The 21,133-nt window shown below is 43.6% G+C and overlaps 1 protein-coding gene across 1 annotated transcript in view; it reads left to right on the top strand.

The window, feature by feature from the left end:
- UNC13A (unc-13 homolog A) overlaps positions 1 to 21,133 on the top strand; it is a 239,759-nt gene that overhangs the window by 157,262 nt on the left and 61,364 nt on the right. Inside the window, exons 34-35 of the mRNA XM_088450825.1 lie at positions 1,915 to 2,067; positions 2,985 to 3,108. Coding sequence (XP_088306951.1) covers positions 1,915 to 2,067; positions 2,985 to 3,108 — 277 coding nt within the window. The remainder of the gene's footprint in view (positions 1 to 1,914; positions 2,068 to 2,984; positions 3,109 to 21,133) is intronic.

Genomic DNA, 21,133 nt, shown 5'->3' with positions numbered 1-21,133 from the left:
CATTCTAATATAGTTCCGGTCTTCCTGCCACTCCCAGGTACTTGTCCAGAGGGCCGTGACCTGCTCACTTGGTGCAACGAAACCCATATCCCAACTGCAGGGGTCACTGGTGAAGACCACCAAGTGAGTTAGACTCTGCGCCTCTTGGCAGGTGTAGCAAACCTGGGTTTGGCTGCATTAGGGAGACCTAGCTGTCACTTACCTGTTTGTGCCCTAGCCACCCTACCCTTGGCTTTTCCCATAAGGTTCGTGACAGTGGTATTGTTTAGTTGAACTATTTCTGTTAGTTAGTTTCCATCAGTTTTAGAAAGCTTGATGATATCTTAGGTAGTTAGTTAGAATAGGTGAGTGAGGGTTCTTTTCCTGACTAGTAGGTTTTTCTTTAGCTTCTTGAGTGCCTACTCCTCAGCCTCTCCCTCAAAACCCATTGTCACCCAGATGGACTCAGAGGTATTGATTTTACGGTAACTACAGACAATAACTCTCTTCATTGGTAAATTCATCTGCGTGAAAATTTTCTTTTACTACGATTAACAGCGATACAAAAACTTTCTTATTGACGGAAAATGGTAACACTAACTCCTGAATTAAGAAAATTGTTTCTCACAATTTTTTAAACATAAACTGGCAAAATAGACTCTTTTCATGTCAGACATTGATATAATGTAACTTTAAACATATAATTGCCAAAAACCATATCATGTTTACAATGTTATATTCAACTCACCCTAAAATAGTTTACAAGATATGGGGCTAAAAAATAGGTCTGTAGTTATTGTAGTGGTTTTTTTTAGTCTTTAGTGGGTCTATTTATGAAAATTGAATGTTATGTTTTTGCACACTTTTAAAATAATGTTTATTTGCCTTTTGCTTCATTTGATTCTTCTTATCCGTCTTATTCGCTAGATTTTTTACAATGTTCAGTAATGAATGACTCATCCTTCATATAAGTAACATAATTTTAAAATACACTTTACAAAAAAAGAAAATGGTTGTAGTGTTAATCTTTTTAAAGCAAAACAGAAGAATAATTATTTATTAACAATTATTATTATTATTATTATTATTATTATTATTATTATTATTATTTATATAGCACACACATATTTTGTGGTGCTTTACAGCGAATATTTGCCATTCACAACAGTTTCTGCCCCAGTGGACTTTACAATCTATAGGGGAGATGTACTAAGCCTTGAGGAGAGACAAAGTGGATGGCGATAAAGTACTAACTAATCAGCTCGTAACTTTACAGCCTTTGTTTTAAAATGGCAGTTAGGAGCTGATTAGTTGGTACTTTATCACTTTCCAATGTTTAGTACATGTTTCCCTATATTTCCTACCACATGTACATACACATATAGGGCCAAATGTAAAAGGGTGAGAGTTTAGAAAATGTAAGAGTTTTCTCACACTTTTTAAACTCGGCCAATGTAATAGAGTCCGAGAACAAAGCAACAGAGCAAACTCGCATGTTTTTCAGACTCAAAAAACTTTCACGATTTAAAATCTCATTCAGATGTTTTCCCATTTTGAAGATAAAACTCGACTAATGTGATGCTAAACTCTCACATGTTCTAAACTCTCACCCTATTACATTTGGCACATAGACTATTATTTAAAAAAAAAAAAAAAATCCAAGTAATCTGTCTGTATTTTTTTGGGATTGTTGGAGGAAAGCAGAGTACCCAGAGGAAATCTACGCAAGGACTGGAAGAACATACAAACTCCTCACAGTTGAGGCACTTGAGGGAATCAAACCTTAGTGCTGTGAGGGAGTAATGCTAACCAACTGTGCTGCCCCAATGATCACACCTTTTCTTAAGTAAAAGTTAATTATTACTGGGAATAAAAGTATTACTTTGCATTTTCTAAATATATTTTCTCATTGGACTTCTTGTCAACTTTCCCCAGTTTCCAACCGCACATTGAGGAGTGTGTGAAACAGATGGGAGAGATTCTGAGCCAAGTCAAAGGGACAGGAAACGTGCCTGCCAGTAACTGCAGTAGTGTGGCCCAGGATGCTGATAATGTATTACAGCCTATACTGGACCCACTGGACAGCAAGTAAGCAGGATATATAAAGAATGGGGTCATATGATAAGTGGAAGAGGAGGTTTTACAATAATATATTGTAAGGGGTAGCAGAGGAATAGCAGAGAATCTGTGGAACAGTAATTTAAGATTTAATTATTATTAGAGATGAGCAGACCTGTTATTCAGTGAGTGATCGTTACTTGCCCCAACTGTTGTTTTTTTGTGAATTCATAATCTTGTCAATATCTTCACTAATTAGTTACCTCACAACTCATCATGCCTTGTTTATGTGTTCAAGGGTTTAAACTGTCTGAAAATTGTGTAGACCAAGTATTTTAATGTATTCGTTTTAGCTCTACTTATAATATTAAAGGTTGGATCAAATTTTAATAACATTGAATGGGTCAAATATTGAAATTCATTAACACTGACCAGAGAGACACCTAAAGCTGCATACACACACAACGATTTTTTTAATGATTATCGTTAAACGATATCGTTTAACGATAATTGATGGCAAAAATCGTTCAATTTCTGAGTCAAACGATGAACGATTATCGTTCATGCGCGTTCACGTTTGTAGTTTGTCGTTTGTAGTTTGTCGTTCAGTCAGACTTGTCAACTCAACGATTTTCATTAAGGGAATATGCAAAAATCGTTTGTAGTTCATAAAAATCGTTCATGACATTTAGTAAATGAACAACTTTAGTAAACGATTTTAGTACATTTTTTCAAGGGAAAAAATCGTTTACTCAAATCGTTCATTAAAAAAATCGTTGTGTGTGTATGCAGCTTCAGTAATATGTGTGGCAATTCGTGTAATTAGACAACTAGGGCAGAGTAAAAAGTTACCATACATTGTGATCCAGAATTGAGTGTAAGGAATAATAACTAGAGTGATGTTTGTAATAGCATTTATAACAAACCTCTCTGCTTCTTTTCCTCAGCCTTACTCTTTTTGCTAAAATTTGTGAGAAGACTGTTTTGAAACGTGTTTTAAAGGAGCTATGGAAACTTGTAATGAACACTATGGAAAAAACTATTGTACTACCACCATTGACGGACCAGACGGTAAGTCTCTAAAAAGCAGGAAAATAGTAAGTCCAAGTGGGCAATCCCAAGGGTTGAAAATGAGCTCTAAAGCACCAGGTGTATATCACCAGTGTACGTGCTGTCAGACAGAATGTTGCATGTAGCAGAATATTTATTCTTTATCCATGGCATTCTCTGTAGCAACTATTTCACTGAATACAGTGATGTTTCATCAAATATATGAACTGAATTCAGCGTAGTCAGTACCATTGCAACAGTCTGGAATGTGTTTGCAGATGAAACAGCTGTATAGCCTAAAATCAGAAAGCCACAAGAGCTTTCTGATTCCTGAGCTTTCCCTGGCCTTCTTTATTTTAATACATTTTTCAGGTGCTAAACTTAATGCAAATTGTCTTCCAAGATATATATTATAGTGTGACCACTTCCCTTCATAAGACAGGTGCTACAAGTTTAGCTGTGAAATAGCTAGGTTAAAGCACCTTTGTAAGGAACAAAGAAAAATTGACAGTAACTAAAATGTGATGTATTTAGCTGGCTGAATAGTAGATCAGTCATATAAAGTACCTTGAATATTTTACTTGATTTCTTATTAAATTAAACTGCATCACATACAGGTAATGGAATGGCATACCGACATTGTAATCGTACCGTCGTTCCTGATCACCTGTAGTGTCTGCACTGAACGATCAGTCGTTCAGTGCAGGCACAGTCCAACATTCCTGAACATGCCAATCTGTCGTTATCGTCAGATTGGGCTGCATGTTCAGGCGATGGACAATGTCAGAAACGACGAGCGGGAACGAGCATCGCTGGTCGTTTCTGACATAAAAGTGCACGATTTGTGCACGATTACTGAGCGATTGCACAATTATGATGTCGTAATCGTGCAATCGCTCAGTAATATCGCCCAGTGTGTACGCACCTTAAAGCTGCATACACACACAATTTTTTGAACGATTATCATTAAACAATATCGTTTAACGATAATCGTTTCAAAAATCGTTCACTTTCTGAGTCAAACGATGAACGATTATCGTTCATGCGCGTTCACATTTGTAGTTCAGTCAGACTTGTCAACTCAACGATTTTCATTAAGGGAATATGCAAAAATCGTTTGTAGTTCAAAAAAATCGTTCATTACACTTTAAAAAATCTGACGGATAATCTGACAGAAAATCGTTCATAAAATCGTTCATAAAATAATTCATAACAAAATCGTTGTGTGTGTGTATGCAGCTTAACAAAGGGATAAATTCCCTAATCTCAGCATTTGCTGACTGTGAGATGCCATTATGATCTATTCCAAAGTGAATACTGTTGTGCAGATAAAGGATCCTGGAGCTTCAGTTCTCCCCTTACATCAGCCATCCACAACTTGTGACAGTTGAATGTGGTGTTACTTGCAGTGGTTTTATCATAGTGACCCTCTAGTTTTTTGGAACTGTAACTAAAGATCAACAAATTTATGGTGACAATGTACAATACAAAATATCTGATGACTTTAAAGCATAGACTACAAGTGTCTGCTAGCCTTACAGTGCAGTCCCTGTTTGCAAATGAATAGCACTGTCCATTTCTTAATTATCTAGTTTAAGGGTCATTTGTAATTTACATAAAAATGTTTTTTATAAGTGATAGCCCCATTTATTATTCTAGTAATGCAAGAGATGTCACTGATATCTCCTGGTTACTTGTGCAGTATAGGGATGTAGAAGTTAGGCAATTCATCAAATTCCAAAAATTATGTGTTTTCTGAATTTGAATGTGTTACTGTGCCCCATCCTCAGATGGCATACAGGCCACTGTAAGGCTTCACAAGCTGCCATTTACATGGCAGCTTGTATATCAGCGCGATATACTGTACATACCTGCTTTCAGCGGCTGTGAGCAGATCCTCCTCCGGCTGCTCTGTGTTCTCCCCACTGCTGCCTGCTGCTGCTGATGGGAAGCATCTCCCCCCTGTTCCCAGGTGGCACTTGTAAGTAAGATTAATAATATAATTATACTATAAATAGTTAATTGAAGAAACACTTACATAGTAGGTTCTTCCCTATTTTTCAATATCAGTAGACTGGACCAGCCAGGGTTTTGCTACACTATAGCATGTAGGTCCACTTGCCATAATGTCAACCAGCCCTAGACTAGTCAGCCCAGGGCCAGTAATGATGGTACTTGGAGAACCACAAGTGCCAGCATCCATGATCTTGGCAACACTAAAATAAATGCTTCTGCTCCTCAGGAGCCCTACTGCAAATGAGAGGTCACTCGCGGCCACTCTTTATAGGAATAAATGGGGTCACGCTGGTCAGAGCATGGGAGCTACCGCATTCTTGACCAATCAATTTTTTGCAACCAGGTTGAGGGCTGGCACAGGTGCACGCTGATAGTGATGGCAGCTATGGGTCGGTAAAGTGGCATAGATGCCGCAACTCTGAATCCGGACAAAAAGAGAGGAATTTATTTCCATACACACAATTTGTCAGATTTGCCTACAACTCTAAATCAGACCTACAGTGGTTTCATTTTTCAGTTATTTTAATTACAAAAGTGATTATGCCTTGCAGTTTGTCCATTTAATTTGAATAAATACTATTCTGTTCATTCTGTAAAATGAGCTACTCAAGTATTGTAAGCTGACTGTGATGTCACTGAGTGATCCCTTATTAACTATCCTGTGGTTATAAATAGGTGGCTCAGTGCACAGAAACCAATCAGCAGCTGCTAGTGAGATTACTGAAAAGCAAATGTCTGATTCATGGACATGTCCTGGGCAATGTTTCAACTGTATTAGTAAATACTAACTATTTCTGTCTGCTAATGGAGTACATTATTGTAACCTACTACATTTGCATTTGTTGTGTGGGTAGATAGTACTGTATAATTTGTAAAATGCGTGTGTTAGGGTAAAGTGCGTGTGGTAGGATTTAGGTTCCCACATATTATAAACTGTTACAAAGTTCTCCTTTCCTGGAATTCCCCATTTAACTAACATAATATGTAAGTACTGAATCGGATGGTTCCTTAGATTGTGTTTTGTACTTCTTTTTTCTCTTGGTATATATATACTGCGTGAGTATTGGTCACCCATTCACTTATGTAGCTGAAAAGCTCATAAAGACAAATTCTTCACTGCCAGGACACAAGTATTACTGTAATATTTGTTACATTAAAGGTTTATTACTTTTGTGTTTCCAGGATCTAATGTACATCAGTGTTTCCAACTCCAATTTCAGGAAACCCTAACAGTGCATGTTTTCCAGGTCTCTTCACATAATAAGTGAACTATTTGGTAATAACACCTGTTAATCTTTTAAAATGTGTCAGTCAGTAATAAATACACCTGTGTCCTAGTAAGCATATCTGGAAAACATTCCCTGAGGGCTGGAGATGGGAACCACTGGTCTACATTGTTCAAGTTGGCTTTAGTAGGTAATATTGTGGTTGTTTAGTTTCAGTTACCATCTTATTAAAGGGCATGAGTGCAAACCAAACCTTAGCATTAACTTTGAAGACACCACATTTATACACATTTCTAAAGTGTTATTTTAAAATGTACACTAGTGACTAGTACTGTAAATAACTTCTCTTCTGTATCGGGGCACTGTTATTGTATATACTTAATTGTAAATTGTAAGTAGTAAAACGAGACAGGTACATGGTTGTCTTTCTTTAATCTTCCAAAGTAACAACTAGAGACTGTTGAACCATTGTTGCTTTTAAAGCATGATAAGGGACATGCCTGAGTTATGATCAAATGTGCTTACTCCTCCAATGTCCACAGTGAGCCTCACACATTATACCAGTAGAGTTTAATAAATACTTATGCCACACAGACTTATCAGCATTGTAATATGTTATCATACATCGATAATAAGAATAATGCCCCCATACACCGATAATATGAACAGTGCCCCTACACAGTATGCCAACAGTCCACCTACACAGTATGGACCCTTCAAATACCTAGTTACGCCTCTTAGTTCATGTCACAGTGATGTTATCTTCATGCAGTGACAGGACAGCTTACAGGAGCGTGGTAGCAAAGCATCTAGTACTGTGCCTGTCAAAAGGAACCTAGGTTTTAGGCTACCCAGAACCTATCTTACCTTTCACCCAGTCTGGCCATGAAGGCTATATGTATGGCTGGGCTGTTACACAGATAATTGTGGATAGCTTAATGACTTATTAATGTAACATGTACATACTACATAATAAATACTCTGGTCCTGAAAATGTCTTTTGCTTGCAATAACAATGATGTAGTATTCAAATATTACATTTTCTACTTCAGGGTCCATAGGGTATCCACAGGATACCTTGGGGTTTACCTTGGGGTATAGGTGTGACGTCAGTCATCGGGCACCATAGAGTTAAGCTTTCAGCCTCCCAGGATGCACTAGGGTCCCCCTTCTCTACCCCACCCCCGAGCCAAGGCACCTCAGTTTAGTTTGGTGCACCTGTTGGAGTGGGGGCTAAGAAGAGCCCCTGAAGTTTTCCTGCATGCAGCTGTGGCTGCACATCTGGATGTACAGCATGGACAGTCAGTCCTGACGTCCATGCTGTCTTCCCTACACCCCTGTCGGTACCAGAACGCCGGTACCGATCCGGGGATGCTGGTGAGCATCTGGGGTCACAGCTAGCGGTGACCCCAGATGTTCCGGACCATGGCCGGAATCAAGGGGGACAGCAAGGTAAGCAGTGGGGTCCCGCGGTGGGTCCCCGCTGTTACATGGTCCAGAGTCCCCAGGCAGGGGGCTCCCTGGGGACTGGCTGCAGCGTGGAGCCAGGTAAGAACCTGCTCTTCCACTACCCCCCTGGGACAGCGGACCGCAGCAGAGCGGTAGCGCTGGGGCGTCCCGGGGGTTAAATGCATGCCAGGGGAGCGCGCCTTCCCTGTCTCACAGCCGGCGCCTCCCCCGCTGCACACAGCCCTCTCTGCACTCTGCCGACTGGCCCTGTGGCAGCGCTCCTCCCCCAGGCCAGCCTCCTCTCTGCTCCTCGGCGGCCATCTTCCTGAACGCATGGTGAACGCTGCTGGAAGCCTGGACGGAAGCATCGTGGTCTGGGTCCCCCCGCATACCTCTCCTCCGCTGTGGTCAGGTCTGTGTATGCAGCGCTGTGTCCTACCAGACTCTGTGTCTGCGTAGTTGAATGATCAGCGCTGGTTAGTGCAGGAATTGATTTTCTTTGCATTGTATGTGACTGTGCTAGCGCTGCTGCCTGTATCTTCTATTTTGACTGTCAGCTTTATTACTGTCCCTGTTCTTTCTGCTAAGCCCTTGCGGTGCGGTGCTGCAGGGTGGTCTCTCGCCTCTTTAAAATACAATTGGTGAGAGGGGTCACATACTTGGTACCATCATGTCTGAAAGTGATTTTCCTCGCCGGCTACAGTGTACTACGTGTAAAGTACCTTTAGCGGAGGGGAAGGGTAGCGCGGAGGGCCTCTGCCGGCAGTGTTTGTCAATGGTGCGGCCTATTACGGTTACAGCACCGGTACAGGAGCCGCCCTGGGCTTGTTTCGCTCAGGAGCTTACAACCTTATTGGGCCAGTTAGCTCCGCAGCCCGCGTTTACGCAGATGGGTTTGTCCCAGCAGTCAGTGGTGTCGTCATCCATGCAGGGTTTCCCAAGACAATTGGTGGTACCCCACAGTCTCCCTATTTCCCCTCTCCCGGTTTCTCAGGAGCTGGCATGGGTTAACTCCCTGACGAGTTCTGTACAGCACTTGTTGGATGTGTTGCAGGGGGAGGCTGTGATGCGGCCACATAAACGGCCGGTGGCGTCTCTGTCGGCTCCTTATGAGGATGACGAAGGGACGTCTGATGATGGGGAGATTCTGGATCCTTACGATCAGGAACCTCTACCTACTAAGGATGCTGACGCTAGGTCCAAGGTGTATATTCCTGGACTTATTCGGGCAGTCCGCACAGCCTTGGTGATTGAGGATGAAGTTCCCCCAGCTGCTAAATCCAAGTATGCCTTTTTTAAGGATGTGAAGGGTGACGCCACAGTCTTTCCTCTTTCGGGTCAGTTAATGGACCATTTAGAGGAGGCGTGGAAACAGCCTGGCAAGCGATACCAGCCGCAGAGGCGCCTGGCAGTGGCTTATCCGTTCACGGATAATTATTTTGCTAAGTGGGAATCCCCTCCACAGGTGGATTCTCATGTGACACATCTTGTCCGTAGTGCCACATTGCCGATGATCATCCATGTCCTCCCTTAAGGATGCTACGGACCGCAAGGTGGAGATCTGCCTGAAGTCCGCTTATTCCCTTGCGGGGGGGGCAGCGCGGCCGGCTATGGCCATTTGCTGGGTTGCCAGAGCGATGGAGCGCTGGGCGGATTCATTGGAGGCGTCCTTTGATTCCGACTGTCCGGGTGAACAAACGGAGTTGATTGGTAATCTCCATGATTCGGCCACTTATATCAACAAGGCGGCCTTAGACATTAGTACACTGGTGTCTCGAATTTCTTCAGCAGCGGTGGCTGCTCGTCGCACCTTGTGGTTGCGATCCTGGAAGGCGGACGCTGACTCCAAAAAGGGTTTGGAGGCGTTGCCCTTTAACAGAGAAGTTCTCTTCGGTCCAGATCTGGACAAGATTGTGGCCATGCTGGCGGCAGCCAAATCGGCATGTCTCCCGTCGGCCGCGGTTCCTTCTGGTTCAGGACCATCGTCCTTTCGGTCTTATAGGGCCCAGGGCAGGCCCAACCCACAGTCTTTTCCCCGACAGGCTGGTCCCAAGAAATCGGCCAAGCCCTGGAAGCAGGCATGGAGTACCAGACGTCCGGCCCCTAAGCCTGATGACAAGCCTGCGGCCTGACGGTCCGGCCCTCCCGTTGGGGGATCCCAAAGTGGGAGGCCGCTTCTGCAGTTCGCCCGGTGTTGGTCGGTCACCACGACAGACACTTGGGTTCTCGAGGTGGTCTCCCACGGGTGCACCCTCTCTTTCCGGCACAGACCCCCGGCTCGATTCTTCACCATGGGTCTACCATCAGACCTGAACAAGGCCACGGAGCTGCGGAAGGTCTTGCACACTATGCTCCAGGCTGGAGTTATAGTGCCTGTTCCATTCTCCCAGAGGGGCCAGGGTTTCTATTCCAATCTTTTTCTGGTGCAGAAACCCAATGGGTCGTATCGTCCGATTCTCAACTTCAAAGCTCTCAACAAGTCTTTGCGGGTGCCGAAGTTTCGGATGGAGACCCTACGGTCCATCATTCTGGCGTTGGAACCTGGGGACTACATGGTGTCATTGGACATACAGGACGCTTACCTGCATGTCCCTATTCTTTTGCGCCATCAACAGTTTCTCAGGTTTGCAATCCGCAGCGACCACTTTCAGTTTCGGCGTTACCTTTTGGCCTGGCAACAGCACCGCGTGTGTTCACCAAGGTGATGGCGGTCATGGTGGCTTCTCTGTGGCTGCAGGGAGTCCGCATGTTGCCGTACTTGGACGACCTTTTATTAGTGGCAGGATCTCCGGAGCTCCTTCTGCGCCACTTGGACCTGACAATTGCACTACTGCAACGGCACGGCTGGTTAATAAACTGGCAGAAGTCCACTCTAATCCCGTCTCGGCAGATTCTGCACCTTGGAGCCTTTTTGGACTCGGTTCAGCAAAGGATCTTTGTGACAAAGGAAAAGATCTCTGCTTTACAGTCGAGGGTGCGCAGTTGTCTGCACAGCCGCCGGGTGTCTCTACACTCGGCGATGAGGTTACTGGGCTCCACGGTGTCGGTGTTCGACATGGTGGAATATGCCCAGTTTCACTCCAGACCTCTGCAGCACCTGATCCTGTCCAAGTGGAACGGGCTGCCTCAGTCTCTGAAGTCCCAGACGATAGTGCTCACCCCGGAGGTTCGCCTGTCCCTTGCCTGGTGGTTGCAGACGACCCATCTCAGCAAGGGACGTCCGTTCTGGGTACCAAATTGGGTCCTGTTGACAACGGACGCCAGTCTTCGGGCTGGGGAGCAGTTTCGGGTCCACACTTGTTCCAGGGCAGGTGGACGCCGACAGAAGCGGAGCTACCAATAAATATCTTGGAACTCCGTGCGGTCTTCAATGCTCTCCAGCAGGCACATCGGGTTCTCCAGGGTCGCCCGGTGCAGGTCCAGTCGGACAACGCTACCACCGTGGCCTACATAAACAGGCAAGGAGGAACCCGAAGTCGGGCGGCTCTCGTAGAGGTGTCTCGGATCCTGGTATGGGTGGAGCGCAATCTTCCGGCCATATCAGCGGTCTTCATCCCGGGAGTGCTAAATTGGGAGGCGGACTTTCTAAGTCGCCAGGACGTTCATCCGGGGGAATGGTCCCTGCACCCGGACGTTTTTCAACTGCTGGTGGACAGGTGGGGTCTTCCAGAGATCGACCTCATGGCGTCCCGGCACAACAACAAGTTGCCGGTGTACGGGTCTCACACAAGAGACGAAGAGGCGTCTCTGGTGGATGCTCTGTCCGTCCGGTGGACGTTCCGGTTCGCATACCTGTTTCCTCCGGTTTCCCTTCTTCCATGGGTAATCCGGAAATTCAAACAGGAAGGAGGGACGCTCCTGTTGATAGCTCCCGCGTGGCCCAGACTGCACTGGTTCTCAGACCTTCAGGGTCTATCCGTGGACAGTCCTCTGCGGTTGCCGCTACGACCGGACCTTCTGTTGCAGGGTCCTTGTCTTCACCCGGACCTGGCTCGGCTGTCTTTGACGGCGTGGCTGTTGAGACAGCCATGTTGAGGTCCGGGGGGTTTTCCAGCTCGGTGGTGCGTACCATGTTGCGAGCTCGGAAACCGTCGTCCGCGAGGATATACCATCGCGTTTGGCATACGTTCTTCCAATGGTGTCGACCGAGAGGTTATGCACCGCGGAAGTTTCGTCTGTCTAGGATACTTGCCTTCCTACAAGCGGGACTAGATCATGGGCTTCGCCTTGCTTCTTTGAAGGTACAGGTTTCGGCCCTGTCTGTCTGGTTTCACCGTAGGATTGCTACAATCCCGGATGTGCGCACCTTTATGCAAGGTGTTCTCCGCATTCAGCCGCCCTTTGTTCCACCTGTGGCGCCTTGGGATTTGGCTGTGGTCCTGAGGGCTCTCCAGGGACCGCCGTTTGAACCACTGGGCTCAGTGGATCTTAAATGGCTAACAGCTAAGACTGTTTTCCTTCTGGCCATAGCTTCGGCCAGACGTGTTTTTGATTTAGGGGCTTTCTCTTGTAGACCCCCTTTCTTGATTTTTCATGGGAACAGGGCAGTGCTCCGCACTAGGCCTGAATTTCTTCCCAAAGTTGTTTCCCAGTTTCATGTTAATGAGGAAATAGTTGCTCCGGCCTTTAACTCACCTGGTCTTTCAGTGGGTGAGGCCACTTTGGATGTTGTGCGGGCCTTAAGGACTTATGTTGACCGCACTTCTTCGTTTAGGAAGTCGGACGCCTTGTTTGTCCTCTATGGTTTCCGTAAAAAGGGTTGGCCTGCTTCAAAGCAAACTTTAGCAGCCTGGATCCGTATGGCTATTTCTGAAGCTTATCTTCATGAAGGTCTGCCGGTTCCTCCTTCTTTGAAGGCTCATTCCACTAGGTCTGTGGGTCCTTCGTGGGCAGCTCCACGTGGTGCCTCTGCAGTCGAGATCTGCAAGGCTGCTACGTGGTCCTCTGTTCATACCTTCGTGAGGTATTACAGGTTTGACACCTTCGCCTCTCAGGATGCTTCCTTCGGGCGGCGGATTCTCCTTTCAGCACAGGAGCGTCCCCACCCTTAAAGGATACTGCTTTGGGACATCCCCAAGGTATCCTGTGGATACCCTATGGACCCTGAAGTAGAAAATATGAGATATGGTAAGAACTTACCTTTGTTATCTCTATTTCTACGAAGTCCATAGGGTTCCACAGGACTCCCGCCCTGTCGCACCTGTGCTGCAGATGGGCTTTGGTCTGGTCACCGGTTTTCCCGTCTCCCTCTGGTGAGAGTGTGATTCTTGTGTGTGTCCAGATCTTCTTTCTCTCTCTTCCTTCTCCTCCTCCGGCCTATGGCTTGGTAACTAACTGAGGTGCCTTGGCTCGGGGGCGGGGTATAGGAGGGGGACCCTAGTGCATCCTGGGAGGCTGAAAGCTTAACTCTATGGTGCCCGATGACTGACGTCACTCCTATACCCCAAGGTAAACACCAAGGTATCCTGTGGAACCCTATGGACTTTGTAGAAATAGAGATAACAAAGGTAAGTTTTTACCATATCTCATATTATTACGCTGTATTTTTACTTGTGAGTATTGCACATGATTAGCTGAATGTCCTGCTTATCTTTTAATACAGTATTAATTATGAATATTATTAGAAGCCAGCAGATTCGGTCAAATCCAGAGGATTGTATGAGAAAAGCACATCATTTACAGATTTCATGTACATGCCAAAGTTAACAGAGAGCACCAAATGCTTCCAATTATGCCAACAATAAATATTCTTAGGATAAAGATAATTTTTTGTGAATGACTGGGCACTTTGTATCGGGGTCTGCCTTTGTCTATACTCTAAGGTCTATCCCTTCTGACCCTTCAAAACAGTAAATAACATCGGTAGATGGTCTAGACAACAGGCGCTCCCTTTATGGTTTTGAGAGAGGATGTGTGTCAGGGGAAAAGTATATATTCGTTTTCCCACTCTCAAGTCTGTTTGAAGTAAGGAATTCCGTCCACCAAGAAAGAACAGCAGAGAAAGGGACTTCTGCCCAAGGATTAAGGAACATATACTTCTTTATGTATTTCTCTATGTATACACTTTTTCCCTGACACACATCCTCTCTCAAAACCATAAAGGGAGCGCCTGTTGCCTAGAACATCTACCGATGTTAATAAATATTCTGACAATTGCTTTATTTTTTTTAATAAGGGCACACTTCCAGTACCACTTCAGAACACCAGGAGCAATGTTAAAATTTATCGAATACTAATTGACCACACTAAACTGCTGCACTACTGTATGTATGCAAGACCTGTAATCTTGCAACCATTGCACATAAAAGGGAAAAAAAAATTTCAATACCACTTCACTAGCTCTTTGTGCTGGATGTATATATTAGGATTATATTTACTAAAGGACGATTTAAATTAATTTAAAATTGATCAACATCGATGTTGTGTTTCTAGGGATAAATCAGACATTTACTAATACCTGCAAAACAAAATCAAAAATAAGTTTTTTAGTAAAAGTGTGATTTAAACTCAACAACAATGTTGATTTTGATAAATTTTAAATTGATCAAAATCAATTAAAATCGACCTTTAGTAAATATACCTCTAAGGGCTCGATCCAATTAGGTGCGAATTGCAAGTTTTGAGTTTGTTTCTTTAAACTCGCACACTTCGCCGCGAATCGCGCTCCCAACAATTCTCCAATCCAATTAAAAATGCCTATTTGCACTACTCGCAGCGGAGGGGTGCGAATTAACTGCCAAATGAGATTTGCGAGAAATGCATGAAAATGTGGGGAGACCATCCTGGACCCCCCAAAATGGATAATTTTCGTAAGCAGGACTGTATAGACGGCTGTTTGTGGGTAATAGGAAGGTACTGTAGGTTTTAAAATGGTGTCAAATGGCTGATTTGTGCTTTTTTTTTTAAATGCAAGAAAATGTTAAAAAATAAACTTTTCGTTTAATCTCAAACGAATTAAACGAAAAATGCAAAAAAAAAATAGGAAAAAGGGTGATTTTCGGGTACTTTGAGGGCACCTTGAAAAATGGAAAAAAAATAAAAAAACAATTATTTTTCAACAAAAAAATTATTGTAATTAAATTTGGGGTACCTAAAGTAACGAAAAAGTTGATTTTGGGGTAATTTGAGGACATTTTTTTTTTTTACCTCAAAAAATGACATGTCATTATTGGACTAAATAAGCTAATTAGAAACTTCCAATTGCCTAATTGGTCTTTAGGGGGGGTGTCCAAGGGGAAACTTGCGAATTCAGTCTGACTGATCAGTGCGAGTTGCTAATTGGATTGCAAAATGAATTCGCTATGCGAATTCGAAGTGAAAATTGCAACTCGTATCTCGCAATTCACGCCTAATAGGATTGACCCCTAAGTTTCCAATTTTTGTTATGTACGATATATATTAAAAACAAAACAGTGTCATTTTTTAATGATCTTGTCCAATTTTCATGCCACAGCATCCAAGTGTTCCTGCAAATGTGATTCAAATGTTGGTAACTATGAAAATGTAGCTTGTGGTTTTAGGTCATAGCATTGCTCTAAGGAATACCCTGTTCAGTCATAGGAGATTTTAGGCATCATGTACAGACAAAGGAAAGTAACTTATTATACTGAAGAAACAAATGGAAGACAGTTGATAACCTTACTAAACTGTAATCTAACAATGATGCAGCCTAGGAGTTATAAAGTCAGTGCTACGCACAATAAATAGTGGTTGCTATTGTTCAAAATAGAAAAGAAAAAGTTCCAGTAATTAAATGGTAGAACCATAATGCCAGCTGTCCCAAATAGAAACAAGGATCAACGGAAGACAGTTGAATATGTTGTAGTACATGGGAAGGCAATTGTGGCACTCCAGCTGCTGTGGAACTAAACATCCCAGAATGCCTTGCCATAGTTTTGCTGTTACTACATCCTTATGCGGGCCATACACGGTGCGATAAAGCAGCCACTCCGACGGATTGGTACAATTTGGCTGCTACAGTATATCGCATGGTATATGGGCCTGATGTCGGACCGAGCACGCACCCGTGGGGTCGTACATCGCACCCCCTGATCTTACTGCAGGATCAGTCAATCAGGGGATATGATGTGCGATCCCATGCAGCGCTATGCGGGTAGGGGAGGGTGGAGCCGGCATATGGAACGGTCGGTCACCCGATCGCACTGTGTGTGGGGACTGCCCGATATATCGGACGTCGGATCCCCAATCGCGTCGCATGGTGCCATCGCTTTATACTGGGACAGGGTATGATGGGATGTGTAGTTCCACAGCAGCTGGAGTGCCACACGTTGCCTACCCCTGTCGTAGTATTAAAATGGAGGTATGGCTGCCAAGAAAGAATAACAAAGACAGCCACAATACATCAAATACATGATGTGTTTGAATCCAGTCCTGTAGTATATGCATGTACGATTGTGCTAAACTGAGTTTGGCAGCCCCCCTTTTAAGTAACTCGCCCCCCGGTCTGGGTGCAGGAGTTCTATGTGACTTGTTGATATGTTAACATGGTCATCATGTCGACATCCACAATGTTGACTTGAAACATGTCGACATTGCCATAAAGTCGACATGTTGAAATCTCCACAAGTCCTCCTAGCTCTAGCTCTAATGCTAAGATTTGTCAACATTATGACTATACAGTATATGTTATATGTCAACATTTTAACCAGACATCAACTTGTAGCATGTTGACATTTTAACCATGTAGACATGGTACAATTCATGAGAGAAGAGTTTGTTATAGATAAAAATCCATACGTACTGTATGAACTTACAATATTTGCAGGTATAGAACACTTTGGGGCTTTTGGTAACCCAGAACTATGTGGAATATTAGTAACCTGTATCCGTGTATGTGAGCTGCAAATAGTTTCAAAGTATACTACTTCTTTCTCAAGCATCATAGGCACCAAATGTAATAAAATATGCTGCTAAAACATATTGCTAAAGGGCCCAGGTTCTGCTTAATTATGCACAACTGCATCCTGAAGTCACATAATGAGAAGAGGGAACTGCGAAAGTGCTTGATTAGGACATTTGTAAGGATAGATAGATAGATAGATAGATAGATAGATAGATAGATAGATAGATAGATAGATAGATAGATAGATAGATAGATAGATAGATAGAGATAGTCAGTCACATAATGATCTTATATATTCAAAACCCTCTTGCCAGTGATCTATTGTGATGTCTTTGGTGCTTTCTCTAAGAGCCTATTTCCCCTTTTTGATACTAGACTGTAATCTAGACACTTTGGAAGATAGAGACAACAATAGCAGTGTCATATTGGGGATCCAACATATATTATTAAATAAAATAAGACTCAGGGGTAAATTTACTAAAGTGAGAGTTTTTAGAAGTGAGTTTTAGAAGAGATGTTGCCCATAGATTCTAGCTATAAACTTCTAGAAGGTGCTAGTTAAATGTTAAGTAGAATCTGATTGGTTGCTATGGGCAACATCACTTCTAAAACTCACTTATAAAAACTCTCACTTTAATAAATTTACCCCTCAGTCTTTAGGATTCATGTAGGTGATACTGAGCAGAGTTCTTGGTGGGAATTCCAAACAGATTTTGTTGTGTATAGAAATTCCTTACACTGTACAAAGTGTGTCACAAGATAGCTGGATGGCATATGTGTTATCATTTTAGTATACTAAGCATTAGAGATACTGAAAGAGGTAGACAGTATTAGAAAGGCTGTTTGATTTCCTCTAAGCAGTGCGGTAACACGTTGCTCTATGTATTGAATTATTGACTGTCGTTTATTCTTCTCTGCTCACCGTTCGTGCAGATGATAGTAAGTAGATGTCCTGTGTTTCTGTGTCTGCCCTCAGTTAGCTGATCTATGTCACATGTAAGGCTGCTACCTGCTCTTTCCCCCCCTTCTGCGCTGGTCCCATGTCTATATCAGCTGTATTTGTTTCTGTCACTTCTGTCTGTATCTCTTGGGTCACTTCCTGCTTAATCCACATTCCTCATCCCACTTCGTGATGTACACAATCCTGATGACAGAGTAGTACATAAGTACAAGTTTATGCAGATGCTAGGGTCAGAGTATCTACCTAACAGCTTAGCTATACAAGATTTGTGCTGTTATATGATGTCACAATAACATATCACAGGTGTAGCAGTGAAAAGTGGTGACTGAGAGCAGTGCTGAAATTGCTTTATCAACTGTAAGAACTTATTTACAACATTAGTAAAACAACAAAAAAAGGCCTAGTTCTCTAACACATCCATACTGCAGTTCACCTCAAAATGTAATTAAAATATTTTATTCTCCTTATTTAGAATTTTCAAATTCAAAATTTTTATTTATCAGTAACCAAGGACATCACTACCATAGGTGGTAGGGGTGCAGCTGCTATGGGGCCCAGAGCTGAAGGGGGCCTATCTGCCTTGGCAAAGTTACATGTGTTATATAAATTTTTCACCATTGAGTGGTACATGGGGGTCCTTACAAACGTTTGCTATGGTTCCTTCAAATCATCCTTGCCTGCCCTCCCGATTTGGCCGGTAGCCTCCTGATTTTCGGGTGCCGCTCCCGACCCCCCGGAAAGGCAGACAAGCCTCCCGGCAGCCAGCAACCCTCCCGACCTCCCCATAGAATAAACTAGATACCCCCACAGCGGGGGAAGGGGGGCGGTGTCGCGATTCGCGCGGCTTCGCCCCCAATGTGGCATCAATGACCGGCCACGCCCCCCGCTGTTAGCCAATAACTAGCTCCCTTCCGGAAGGAGGGAGCTGATTGTCAGCAAGTATGTTTCATATACCTAGTTACACCCCTGTCACTTTCCATTGTATTGATATAAAATCTTGATGCCATGTTTATATGAACATTTTAGTGACATTAATATATGTATAAACTTCTTTACCTCATGATTATAGGAAATAGTGTTTTTTAGCATTTGGCTATACACACTAGTCTTTGCCAACAATATTGTAAGTCTCATTAAGATCAGAAATGGCTGCACTCATGGGTAGGTGTATAAAGAGACAATAGTTTTTCCTGTGGCAATGTGCAAATAGGAAAATAACTTCTGTACCTCTTAGTAGTTGTATGGTTTTATACCATGTGAATTAATATATCTAAATACACATATATATTGTTTATACATACTGTATACTATGTGTATAGTTACTTTTATCTTTATTTTAGCTCCATTTATGTATTGAAATTCTTCTTCCATATTACCTTTAACTTTTAGATTATGTATGTTTATCTAATAGAGGCTAGTGGACCTTGACCAAAATAAGTGCATTCTTCAACAATACACTAGGGGGCCTATGTATTAATAATCTCGGTACTGGGACAATTCTTAACGTTCCAACTCACCGGGAATATTTAGTTTTAAATGAAAATATCCCGGCTACAGTATGTACTACCGGGAACTCGAAGGGACAGCGGTAGCGGTAGCCGCTGTCCCCGCAACATATATCCCCGGCATTTCGGAGAAGATCTCTCTCCTGCACCGAGAGCCCCCATAGGCAAACAGCAGTTTACACCATCTGAAGATGGTGTAAACTAACGGTGCTAAACTCCGTAAAGCTTCGCTTTTTGGAGTTTAGTACATAGGGGTCAGATCGTAGTCCTCCTTGATAATAACGGGGACTGCGATCTGCAGCGCTAATTAGCACTTTGCTGGAGATTTCTGTGAAATCTCTTGCAATGTGCCATTAGTACATAGGATCGATACATAAAATTATGCAGAAACTGCAGTTTCTGCATAAGTTTATCTAAAAAATGGCTTGATACATAGGCCCCTATATATCTTGAGAGTCATTTTTATAGATGGTGCTTAAAGAGTAACTTCTCAAAACTGATGTTGTTTAGTTAAAATCATTATACTGGTCACTACAACTTACTGTAAACTGCAAGAAGTTGTAACTTATACTTGATATATTAATTGAATTTGTGACTGAAACGACATGTTGAAAACTCACTGCAGCTGCCATTTGACATATATTCTGAAGACTAGACCTTCCATTGCAACATCTATATACTTGTAAAATAAACTGATTGTTGCACTGATTTTTTTTCCATAGCATTTTCAATGGGGAGTCATTAAAAAAATAAAGTCCTGTCAAGGTACAGCAAGAGTGTGTTTTTGTGTTTTACCTTTGAGGGGTCTATTCATTATGACATAATTTATACAAAAGCATGTGAAAATTAACACTTTCACATACTTTTGTATAAATTAATGGTGTCCTGAGATGGCGTTCAGCCCCCGAAAATCTTCACAGGCTGCTGTTTATAAGGCAGACTGTGAAGATTTACAAGGCAGCCTATGCAGTCAGCAGTGTCTGCACCGCAGGGCTTTATATGACTCACCTGGCTGCTTGTGATCCTCCTCCGTCCACAAAGATAGGTGGGTGGAAGCGCAGAGGAGTAGGAAAGGGGAGGTGGGGACAGTGGCGTAACTAGGGTATTTGGAGCCCAGGGCAAATTTGAAAAGGGAGCCCCACCCCCCCCTCAAACAATCCCGATATGTGTGCGGGAAAAAAAATGGGCATGGTCACTTAAAAATGGGGCATGTCAACATGACACACCCCTTTATTTTCACGCTGAACATTCCTATCCATATGCACCTTAACCCCAGTAGTACCCTTATACAGTACCTCCAGTATGCAGTTGTGGTCCCTCTTATGCAGGCCCATAGTAGTGCCCCTTATACAGTATCCCCAGTAGTGGTCCCCCTTATACAGCCCCCAATTAGTTCCCCTTACTCAGTGCCCCCAGTAGTGGTCCCCCCAAATGCAGTGCCCTATGTAGTGTTCCCCCTTATGCAGTACCCCCAGTAGTAGTCCCCACAATGCAGTGCACCCAGTAGTGGTATCCCCTTATGCAGTGCCCTTTATATAGTGCCCCCAGTAGTAGTCCCCCCTCTATGCAGTGCCCTTTATATAGTGCCCCCAGTAGTAGTCCCCCCCCTATGCAGTGCCCTTTATATAGTGCCCCCAGCAGTAGTCCCCCCCATGCAGGTTTCCCAGTTATGGTCCCCTTATGCAGGCACCCAGTAGTGATCCCCCTATCTAGTGCCCCCTGTAGTGGTCCCCGCAGTGCCCCTAGCAGTAAGCCCCTTATATAGTGCCCCCAGCAGTAGTCCCCCCCCTCCCATGCAGTGCACCCAGTAGTGGTCCCCCTGATGCAGGCTCCCAGTAGTGATCCCCCCTATCCAGTGGTCCCTGTAGTGGTCCTTCCTGTTATTGCCCCCAGTTGTGGTCCCCCCAGTGCAGTGCCCCTAGTAGCCCCTTTTATAATGCCCCCAGTAGTAGTTCCTCCCCCCCAAGTAGTGGTCCCCAGTTGAGGTTCCCCCTCCCGATTAAGTGCCCCCTGTAATAGCCCCCCC

Source organism: Taudactylus pleione, unplaced genomic scaffold (assembly GCF_031769625.1).
Source record: "Taudactylus pleione unplaced genomic scaffold, aTauple2 ptg000529l, whole genome shotgun sequence".
NCBI lineage: Eukaryota > Metazoa > Chordata > Amphibia > Anura > Myobatrachidae > Taudactylus > Taudactylus pleione.
The sequence above is the reverse complement of the archived record's forward strand: the minus strand, read 5'-3'. Positions and strand labels throughout refer to the sequence as shown.